We start from the raw sequence: 12,192 nt of genomic DNA on the forward strand, positions 1-12,192 counted from the left end.
TCCGAAACTTCTTCTTCCTCGAGTTTCAATCAGAAAGTCAATCTAAAACCAACTTTAAACTTAATGAATCTCCCTTAAAATTGAGATATAAACCGTAAAGGATATTTTCAATCGTTTTCAAGAACACCCAATCCAAAAAAATTACAAATTCGTAAAATCTGAATATCTAATTCAAAGCTTCGAAACTTTTTAATGGTATGTCAATGGCAGATCCCTCCACCTACAATTTCAGAGATAATGTTGATGGATTTGTCAATAGTTGAAGCTTTTTAATGGTTGTTGGTGGAATTGATTCAGAGAAATATATGATGCTACAATTTTAGAGAGATAATAGTTTGATTTGTACAAGGGAGAGAGAGAGATATTGGTTGATTTGTATGAAAGAGAGGTGATGATTTTGGATATCAGTGGGTTTCTTACGGTGGGTAAGTACAAAGATAGATGATGTTTTGTAATCCTTTGAAAAACGAAGAGTATCTTAAATGTAGGGGGATTATGTGTAAATGATACCCAGTATTTAAGATATGTTTCATTTCCTCCTTTTATCGTTTTGTATAAAACTAGTAAATATAGGTATATAAAATAATTAATAAGGAACCTAAATAAAGATAATAAATAGGTTTCTATTATAGTATAGCTAGGTAAAAATCCCGCTAGAATATCGGAAAATTGTTGCGTAGTGGAGTGGGGCAGGGAAAGGGAATGGTTGCTATTTTATTTTCATATATATACGTGCTACATTTGCCAATGTTTCTGAAACAAAGCTTGCTTCGCCAATTTGTAATTTCATCCGGCAAAAGTCAGTTATATTTGGTCTGAAATTTAACAGCTTGAAGACTTTCGTGCAAAAAATTAAATTGACTTGGCGTGTCACGTCACTTAAAGAATTTAACCTTGAAACTGATTTGGCAAACGCAGTCACTTGACATCATTTGTTGACCTTAAATTTGACTTGGCACAACACATTATACATTACTTGTCACCATAACGAAGCCAAGAATTTTCCCAAGGGTATTTCAATACATGTTATTTACCTTTAAACCTAATATTATACCTATATACGCAGTATAATTTTCTAATGAAGGCTGGTCAATAGACCACACTTACTAGAGTATAGCTTCACCCCTGCTTGACACATGTCTATATCTGGATTATAGAATTGCAGAAATGCAAAGGAAATCTGTACCAAAAGATGGTGGATTGGTGAACTTTGACCTGAGTCATGCTCCTTTCATATTTCTGTTCTATTCTAAACATTCTATTTGCTTTCTGTACAATGTCTACAATGATGGTGTATTTGGAGAACAATGTGAGGTTTTGAAGTCTGTTCTATATATCATAAAATTGGCGAAAAAAGACGGGAAGTCAATCAATTATTTACACCTAATCATATATCCTAAGAAAAAGTCACTCTACCTATCAGAGAGAGTCATCATAGGCAGTCATGAAGCAACAACATGAACTCCTTGTTTTTTTCTTGCTAGTTTCTGCATCCCTGTCCATCAAATAATTTGTGCCAGGAGAATTGGCCAACTCTTTACTTGTCGGATTCTCCATCTCAAACAAATTCAGAGAAGTTGTCTCTGAGGTGCACATATCACGAAGAATGTTTGCGATGAAATCTGATATTTGCTCAAATTCTGGTCGGTCTGCTGGATCCTCTGCCCAGCAAGAGCTAAGAAGGGGTTCTATCTCCCTCGGAATGTTATCCATGCTAGGACGCAATTTCTGGAATTTATTAAAGGAAATGAGAATATCATATTTACAAATCACTGAAAAGTTGTCAAGACGAGTAAACTATTATCAGTAGAAAACACATACCGTAGCTGTAGCATATGCCACCATAATGTTGCTTCTTCCCTTAAACGGAGTGCTGTTGGTGAGAAGCTCCCACAGAACCATTGAGAAACTGTAGACATCCACTTTATGATTGTAGTGTTTCTTCACTCCAATCTTGATCGGGTCAATGCTGAACATCTGGCATTTGTAAAGGGTAAGGCATATGCTATTATTAAGCAGGGTGTAAACGTTTTCGTCCAATGTAATACCTCCGGAGCCATCCAGCGGTATGTACCAGCTTCTGTTGTCATTTCAGAGTCCGCCTCCTCCCTAGCTAACCCAAAGTCAGCTAGTTTAACTTTTGTCTTGTCTTCTGTGAGGAGCAAGTTACCTGCAAATGCGGCAAATGGCAATGAGTAATAGGATCAAACAATGAAATTCCAGTTTGACCTATCTTAATAGTCTGATATTCCTTTTCAGAAATTATGCTTTCTTCCCTCCTCCTATCCACTCTTTCTTACGGCTGCCACATAAGCACTTCTCTATTATTTCTCATCAATTTGCCTAGTTGTACTAAATCAGAACCAAGTTGAAAATTTTGATAAAAGATATCAAACAAGGGCGCCAATTCCTGTGCGCCATGGAAGAGGGCTTGGAAGCCAAAATTTTTATGGAGAAGGAGCCAAACAGATACAGGGACTTTTACTGTGAGTAAGACAATTAGCCAACTAATGGAGTTCTAATATTTTCACTATGCACGTGCAATAGAATATTCTTTATTTCATGATTAGATGATGAGCATGTCTAATCGTTAATCTGACAATAAAGGCTGTCAAACTATCACGGTATTGAACTTATGGTACATACAATGAAATCTTGGGAAAGAATAATACTGCATCAATTTAGGTCCATTACAAAGTGACTGGAAACCAATTGGATTTGTGCCAGACAGATCTACAATAAAGGCTATATTTTCACTAGAAAGCTTATGGAGATTTATTGGAGTGGAAGCAAGATCCCCACGTGATATTAATTGACCTAGAGAAACATATGAGAGAGTGCCAAGAGAAGTCCTTTGGTGTATACTGGAGAAAAAAGGAGCCCTATAACATATATAAATACCATACAGGATATGTATGAAAAAAGCCATTCACAAGTGTGAGAATAGTGAGAAGAGATACTAAGAAGTTTCCTGTAATAGTAGGTTTACACCAGTGATCCACCTTTAGGCCATATTTATGTACATAATTATAAATGAGTCAACTAAAAATATACAAGATAGGGTGTGGCTTGGTGCATGCTATTTGTAGACAATACTGTGTAAACTGACAAAACTACTGATGGTGTCAACCAAAAGTTTGAACTACGGAGAAGCAATCTAGGGCGTAAAGATTTAAAGATAAGTAGAAATAATACAGAATATATCGACCATATGTTTAGCTAGCATATTTGAGATGAGATTAGATAAGACTGTGATGTCTATGCAGACAATCCATATTTTTAGGCTTAGTATTTCAATACAACAGTATAACAGATGAAAACATTACATAGAATCAAAATAGCATGGTTAATGTGGAGAAGCGCTACAAGAGTGTTAGATGATATGACCTACAAAATACAAAGCAAGCCCATTGAATAGTTATAAGACCAATAATGCTGCATCGGAGTGGATATTAGGCCATTCCACAAAAAATGAATGTCATAGAAATGCAGATGTTAGGAAGGATGTACAGTCATACAAGATTAAATATATCACATTCACCAGAAGGTGCAAGTAGCATGTATAGATGAAAAAAGAGAAGGCCGCGCGAGACGGTTTCATTCAGAGGACGAGATAGACCAAATATCAACAAAGAAAGTTGTCTGATAACACCTAGAATTTCTTGGAACCCATTCGGACTTGGCGAAGGATAGAAAACGATAGAAGTAAAATATTTGTATAGGTGATACCAGCTAGTCGGAATTAAGGTTAATCGTTGTAGGAACACTTGCAATAAGTCCGTATTTGACATGACGTTGAGATGGGTGGAATTCCTAGTTTTTAAGAATCCCTAAGTTGTCCTGGAAACAAATTATCAAGTAGTTGAATGAAAACCTCCTCCCAAACGGAGCAAAATGGATATAAGGATTCATATAGACTATTCCAGCAGGTCTGGCTTTGAAATGGAGTTGTTTTCTTATGTTCATACAAACTCATTAAAAACTTAAAAGTCATGCAACTCAAGCAAGTAGTAATCCTGATCAGTGTGTGATAACACTGCATACTCTGTAGCCACCTAAACCTAAAACTTGAAAGTGCAATAGCGAACTACGAGATAGGTAGAGAATTACTTGGCTTCAAATCGCGGTGAATAATGCCAATTGCATGCAAATACTCCATTGCTCGAGAGATTCCCAACGCAAAACTTAGAGAAAGTTTCAGATCTGGAGAATGTGGTCGGATGCTCCATAAGTACTTCTGAAGGGTTCCACCGCTCATTAGCTCTGTAACTAACATCAATGCTGGTTCCATGGATGCACCAATAAACTGTTTCAACAATTTACAGGACATATTAGCAACCAATAAAAAGAGAATCAATCATCATACAGAAGGATGCTTTTCAAGGCAGACTCAGAACAATAATGTGACATGAGAGACTGGACTTCTTTTCTCTTAATGTCTAAATATAGTACTCCTAAGAAATATAACAGGACCTCTTATATAAAAAATTTACAGGGTAGCACCAAATATCTGATGTTATTACCAAAGTATGAATACATAGTCCCCATAGCTATAGCTTTTATTCTCTTTCTATATTGGACTTTAAAGCCAGTACACCAATCATTGCCTGATTTTGGGTCTATTAAGTTGTAAAGTGATGGCAGCAAAAGCAAGGTGGACAAAGTGAATGAAATTTAACCAGTAGTACTATTTTTTATTGAACGCCACATACCTTCACAATGTTGTCATGCTTCACTTTAGATAGCAAAAGGACCTCCCTCTGAAATTTTTCTTTCCGCTCGGGACTCACATTTGCGGATCTGTCTGGCTGTATTACTTTTATTGCAACAGGCATGGATTTATATCTGGAACAAGTATTACAAAAGGTGCTTTAGAAAAGCAGGACTCTGAATAAAAAGAACTGAAACGCAGGATCACGTTTTGGGAGTGCAAATGATAGTAACCAGAAAGTTGTGTTAACTAACGTGAATGAGGGGTAATGGTAAATTTAGAAGATCTTAGATAGATGTTTTGGGTATATACCATATAGAACTACAGTAGATCCTCTCAAAATTAAATTCTTCTGAGATGGGACAAACCAGTTATTATCAATAATGACTCGACCGACTATGAGATATTATTCTAAGCACATCTACTACAACATAAATCTGGTTATCTTCACGTTCGTATCAATGAACCAATGAAGGGAGCAGGAAACTAAGTTTTCAATGGTTATGCAAGGTGAAACTACAGATAATGGTTGAAATACACTTAGGGACACTTCAATGAAGACATTTAGAATTGAAGTGGAACTCAAGTCTCTATACTCCAAAATTACACATTCTCTAGTTTCATTTGAAATGAAGTCACAACAACTCATATAAACCATAATGGGGTTTGTATTTTAAATGGACACAAAAGATTCGGGATAATAGATGTGAAATATATTGGGCCAAATCTCTCGGTCCAAATGGGCCCTTATATAACTTCATCATAACTGACAATGTTATAAGTAGGATATGAAACCATTTGCTATTCTCAAAAATGTATTTAAGAAAATCTGAAAAAAGTTATCTTATAAATTCTTTAACCATTGGTATTAAAATTACTATATGTGAGTGAGGAATAAAGTTGGCATTAAGAAATCTTATTACCAGCGAGATATCCACACTATGGACAGTTTACTCGAATGCATTTAATTTCTTTACATTTATAATCTTACTCCTAACTATAGTTGTTAGTGTGTCTACCTCGCACAAGGATAGAAAGATGAGTTAATGAAAGGATCAAAGTTCCAGAAAAAAAAATCATCTTTTTCACTATTTTGCTCCTGAATGACATGTAGGTAGAGAAAGAGACCCATCTTCCGCTAGCAACGGAAGCGGGAAATGTTTTCTAACATACAATTTCCACCTTATTATGTGAACTAAATATGTTCACTACTTCATTGCAAAGAGAATGCACTTTGTTGTTTTAGTTTTCTGATTTTTCAACCTTCTCCAAAATTGATAATATTGCGATACGAAGCAACTAGCATTGCTTCACCAATTTATTGCTTACCTCCTACTTCTAATACCTCAAAAACCCTTGCTCTTGTTCCCTACAATGTCCTTAAATAGACTATGTCAGATTTAGGTTGAAAATTCAATTAACGTCTAAGCTCAATAAGAGCATTGGACCTATTTCCTCAATCCTCACTTAGACAAAAGTTAGTCCTTTTAGTCAATAAGGTAACACAGAAACTATATCTCAACAAAGCTCACTCCCTCTGGCCTCCCGATGATAGACTAGGACAATTAAGGAAAAAAGATAAGATTTAGAACTGAACTCAATGCCAAATGAATTGGTCAGACCATCTTCGGTAGTCATTAGAAGTGATAGCAGGTCAGCAAATTGTAAACACGCGCTGAACACAGATTTGTACACTAATTAAGTAGACTTTTTGCTCCTTCCTAGTCTTCAATTGAGTCACATTGAATGTTTTAGCGGAGCCTCGAGAACCATAAGCTCGTTATAACTTTTCTAACTGAAAAATACTATAACACGGGACTACAGAAAGATCCAAGAAATGTGAGGTTAGCTAAAACCTCTTTTCTGCTTTTGACCACCGACAACCTAATCGATGCACAGTTGGAAGTTGGAACTTTGGAAGTGAGTAAGCTTAATCTAGATAAAGTGCTTTCCCTTTCTCTTTCTTTAGAATTCCGGCTTCTTAACTTTGAATTCACCTTTGCCTATCAAAAGAAATGTGATTGACAGATGCTCCTCTCTTTGAAAGAAGGGATGCTTCAGCTACTGTTGGCGTTTTCAACAATTTTATCTTTCACATATTACTATATAACTAGAGTCAATATTATATATGAGGAACTAGTGACTCAATCACTCCCAAAAGTACTAGGCAATTCTTTCTGATTGCATACATTCCAATTTTGATGTAAAAGTAAAATGCTGGTAATTTGAACACCATTAAAAAAGGGCAGACCGGCTATGCATGGGGTCCGGAGATGGGCCGGACTACAAGGGTCTATTATACGCAGCCTTACCCTGCATTTCGCCACATTTCTCCAAGAGGCTATTTTCACGGCTCGAACCCGTGACCTCTTGGTTACATAGTAACAACTTTACTAGTTACGCCAAGACTCCCTTCAGTTTGAACACCGCAAAGCAAAAGTAAAATTCTCTTATCCCAAAGATAGAAATATCTCTCCTTATTCTGATAGTAAGTGAATTCTTAGATAAATTGCACCAAAGCCACGCCCAGTGCCACGCAATGACCCAGAACTACACGGGTCGATATGAATTTTTGTTCTTTGTAATAACAAATACTCCAACAAACAATGACGCAAATTTTTAGTCTCTAAAACGGAAGAAGGGGTTTCCACTCCACCGAACAAAATGACAGACCGACATCCCAGAAATCAAGAAAACTCCAAAATGCAATCTTTAACAGAAATGCAATTAGTTCCAAGAAACGTAAACCAAGAAAAAGGAAAATGGGGCTATGAAGAAATAGAAAACAATTCAAAGGAAACTCACAATCCTTCATAAACGAGTGAATAGGGACCTTCACTGAGCAAAGGACCAATAGAAAGCTGGTGTAGATCGATGAGTAGCTTCTTGTCAATGTGGACAACATTTTGAGCACAAAAATCATCAATGTCAGAAAATTTCCCAAATGGGTTAGAGAGAGAAGGTTCAAGATTGAGAAAATCTTTTGTATCCACCATAGCTGTTAAGCAGCAGCTGTTGCATTACAGCACAGATAAAGAGAAAAAAAGAAGAAGTGTGTGTCTATGTGTACGTATGAGAACCCTGTGAATGTGGAGTGTAGGACTAGGACTACTAGGAGTGCGGAGTATCAGGGGTGGGGTGGCATTTGAAAAGAGTTACAGCGATAGGAATAAGAGGGAAAAATCTCTTATATTTAGTAATTTATTTATTTTGGGTAATCCTTGTGTATTTATTCTGTTGTACTAACGTTGGACATAAAAGGTAATAATAAAACAACAAAAAAAGTGGTTGTAATCCGCTGCGTTACGTCTTGGGGTAGAAACGGTGCTCGCGACCTGCATGGACGCCACGTACATAGTTGTAGAGTTCCTTTTCATCCGAATTTTAGTTCAAATTAGATTGATCTAGAGGGCTGGATGCACAAAATATTTTGTATTCATGTAGTTTCTGAAAAAGGACCGCACTTTAAGGAGTGTAATATAGAAGTCTACTCTAACGTAAGCCTTAGTGGTTGTTTTCACTATTCCAACTTGTGACTTATAGATCACTTGAAATTGAAAATGTCAAAATTATTTGCACTATAAGCTGAAGTGTTTGTTGAGTCCCTCTTTGGTAGAACATACTTGGACTATTTATATAGTCTTGGACTCTTAATTAATTCTCATGTCATAAGTTAACTTTTGGGATTGGACAATTAATTTATTTTATCAAAGTCTAATTTGAATGCCAATACATTGTTTATCTTCTTTTTTCAGTTAATTTTGAAAGAGAAAATATCAACTAAATAATCACGATATAGACATTGTGAATTCAAATGCGTAATACTTATGATTGAAGTTGTAGCGCGCAAGTATGCATCCAAAATATATTAGTATTAGTTAAGAAAAAGGAGAAGTCATGTCGTGGGATTTAATCCAAATGTATATCTCCCCTTCTCTTCTACCACAAGGCATTATTCCTTTCTTAAAAGTGGACAAAGGAAGATGAGAAAATAGGAAGAATTTATTTAGAGGTAAAAGGAAGAAGCTCTAACAAGTCATAACGTTTCATTACAACTCATTACCATGATTTTCAAAGATGATAAGAACTTGACGTGTAAAAACAATCATAGTTTCATTTATTGATCATTGAGAATTCACATTACAACTCCTTTTTTGAGTTTTCACTCTATCTATTTTGTTGTGAGTACTTAATAAATTTTTAACATGGTAATGAGTGTTTTTTATAATTTCAATGTGAAAATCACTCATTTCAAGTAATTTTAAGAAAGAGATTTTTTCTTTCCTATACAATATATGAAACCTTATTATCAAAAATGTGCATAGTTTCTAATTTATCCGTTCTATTTACATTTTTTCTACAGTTATTATACCAATCATTAAATACTAATTAATAGTAGCTGAATATTTCTAATTTGTCGAGCTAAAATTGAGGAACAGAATATTCTAAAAAGATTTGGCGTAAATCAGATCAAATCATATTCTTCAAGATATTCCTATTTAGGCGCGCTACAATTATGGAAGTAAATATTCTTCCAGATATTTCCACCATTAATAGCCATTAAAAGGCTTGAAAGCTTTGAATTCAAATTTGGGTTTTCAAAAATCATTATTTGTTTGGATTGGGTGTTGTTGAAAATAATCGGGAATATGGTTTGGAGTTTATATCTCAATTTTGAGGGGTTTTGGTGAAGATTAGACTTGGTTTTGACTGAATTTCAGATTGAAACTCGAAGAAGAAGAAGAAGACGAAGAAGAAGAAGAAGAAGAAGAAGAAGACATATTGCAGAAATTGTAGATAAATTGTAGATTATTTGTATTCTAATTGTAGATGCTTTATTTTCTGTTTTCACAAATAAAAAATGGTTAAAACTCCTACAAATCTTCTGAAAAAATGCAATTATGTCAAAAATCACAATTATTATACAATTGGATGGGAATTAGGATATAAAAATTCAATGTACCCAGTTTGTAGATATTTTGTAGATAAATTGTAGATTATTTGTATTCTGATTGTAGATGCTTTGTTTACCGTTTTCACAAATAAAAAATGACTAAAACTTCTACAAATCTTCTGCAAAAAACGCAATTACGTCGAAAATGTCAATTATGCTACAATCGAATGGGAATTGGGATATTAAAATTCAATGTACCCAGTTTGTAGATATTTTGTAGATAAATTGTAGATTATTTGTATTCTGATTGTAGATGCATTATTTTCTGTTTTCACAAATCCAAAACGACTAAAACTCCTACAAAATCTTCTGCAAAAAATGCAATTATGTCGAAAATACCAATTAAGCTACAATTGAATGAGAATTGGGATATTAAAATTCAATGTACCCAGTTTGTAGATATTTTATAGAAAAATTATAGATTATTTGTATTCTGATTGTAGATACTTTGTTTTCTGTTTTTACAAATCAAAAACGACTAAAACTTCTGCAAAAAACAGCCTACAATTTATCTACAATTTTTCTATAATTTATCTATAATTTTTCTACAATTGCTGCAATTCTTCTTCTTCGAGTTTCAATCTAAAATTCAGCCAAAACCAAGTCTAAATCTTCACCAAAACCCCTCAAAATTGAGATATAAACTCCTAAACATATTCCCAATTTTTTACAACAACACCCAATCAAACCAAACAATAATTTTTGAAAATCCAAATTTGAATTCAAAGCTTCAAAGCTTTTTAATGGCTGTCAATGGTGGAATTACTGCTCTCTTGTCTCTTTGAAGGTTTGTTCTTCTTCATTGAGAAAATTTGAAGCTGAAGGTAAATGTGTGTATGAACTTTGAAGATTTGACTTCAATTTTGATGAACTTTGTTGTTCTTCATTGATGAACTTCAACTAGAGTAAAATGGGGAACCAACTTTGTTGAAGGATTTCTTCAATTTTCTGTGAATTTAGAGGGAGAATTTGGTTTCAGAATATGGGAAATGGTAAAAAGAACGTGGGTATGAGTAAAACGTGGGTGGGACTGAGGGGTTAGGAGAGAGAAACATGCAGATTCCTTTAATTAAGGAGTAAAAAATGTACAATTAATTATACCCTTAATTAATTATGGTATAGAATTGGTAATTTGGTATACTAAGTGTAATTAAGTCAAACTTTAAATATTGAGGGTAATAAGGTTTCCTATGTGGCATAAGAATGTAAAAATTCCTTTTAAGAATACTGTCATCTCAAATTTCAGTTGTAGACTTTCTTTCCTTTTCTTAGGCTTTTTATTTCATTTACCCAAATAAATTAGGTAGGTGTGGCCCATACCAGCAGGGCCCAACAGTATGAGAGTTGAAGTTACTATTTTTATTAAGAGAGCTACTATTCGGCCAAACTCAACATGGCCCAACAATGACCACACTAGTGAAATACCAGTAAAGCCCTTCATTTCACATTTGGCTTAATGGCTAATTTTCCCTCCAAAATATTTTCCTCCAAAATTAGTTAATAAATATTGATTACCCCAAAATATTGATCTTATAAATCATCATTCTCTCATGCATTGGAAGATAAAAGGCCTTCGTATATGTATACTTATTACGCATTTTTTTAAATACAATTTATACGAATGGGAAGATCAAAAGTCTAGTATGTATACATAATATTGTTTTTTCATTTATACGGTATGCCTTGTCATACCATACACTTATGTTTAGAGAGCTTTCATTAAACACATAATTCACCATCCTTCCCTTAACCTAAACATGAATGCTAACCTAGAAACTAGTTTGGAGCCATTAAACCTGAATAACAACCTAGAAACTAGGTCGGAGAAACTAAGGAATGCATTGCACATATCATTGGGGTTGAATTCGGATGACAGTTTGATGAATGAAGATGAGTCGATCGTCATTGATTCAGACGACAACTTCAATGATAGAGAAAATCATGTTGACGATGTTGATGCTGTTGATGCTGCTGATGAAGAAGAAGATGATGATAATGACGAACATTATTTAGAGGAAGGGGGAGAAGGTGGAGCGGACAAGGAAATGTCTAATGAGTTTAATGATGAAGATCCAGTAATTGGTTCAATTACTGGGACGCGGTTCAGTAATAAGGATGTTATGTTTGATTTTTACAAAGAACATGCAAAATTATCGGGGTTTTGCATTATCAAAAGAATATCAAAAAAAGGTGGTGATATTGTTAGGTATGTGCAATATGGTTGTGATAGGTCTAGGAAACCAAGGAATAAGCATGTTACCAAGAGGAGGAACTGTCGTGCTAGAATAAATAAAATTTTGGAGGAGAATGGTCCATGGCGTGTTTCAAAGGTAGTTAAAAGACATAATCATCAATTGGAACCAACACTATCGCGATTGATGGCTAGACACATATCACTTAGTAAGTCTTTTAAGAGAACTCCCAAAGATATTACTGGCTTAAGACCTTCAAAAGATATAAGAGTCGCTGAGGTACTTGCTGGTGGCCCCGAAAATCTGGTTTGTACTCCAAAGGACTGTAAAAATTA

General features: G+C 34.7%; 1 protein-coding gene across 1 annotated transcript; it reads right to left on the bottom strand.

Moving 5' to 3' along the window:
- Window positions 1-1,181: 1,181 nt before the first annotated feature.
- LOC104248660 (serine/threonine-protein kinase STY13-like) lies at window positions 1,182-7,842 on the bottom strand. Its single transcript, XM_009804965.2, has 6 exons — window positions 7,517-7,842; window positions 4,713-4,845; window positions 4,111-4,306; window positions 2,049-2,170; window positions 1,822-1,977; window positions 1,182-1,728 (listed from the first exon to the last, which is right to left on the bottom strand). The coding sequence occupies exons 1-6, from the start codon at window positions 7,705-7,707 to the stop codon at window positions 1,420-1,422; spliced, it is 1,107 nt and encodes a 368-aa protein (XP_009803267.1). The 5' UTR covers window positions 7,708-7,842; the 3' UTR covers window positions 1,182-1,419.
- Between the last annotated feature and the right edge of the window lie 4,350 nt (window positions 7,843-12,192).

The sequence above is a fragment of the Nicotiana sylvestris genome, chromosome 2 (genome assembly GCF_000393655.2).
Source record: "Nicotiana sylvestris chromosome 2, ASM39365v2, whole genome shotgun sequence".
Taxonomy (NCBI): Eukaryota; Viridiplantae; Streptophyta; class Magnoliopsida; order Solanales; family Solanaceae; genus Nicotiana; species Nicotiana sylvestris.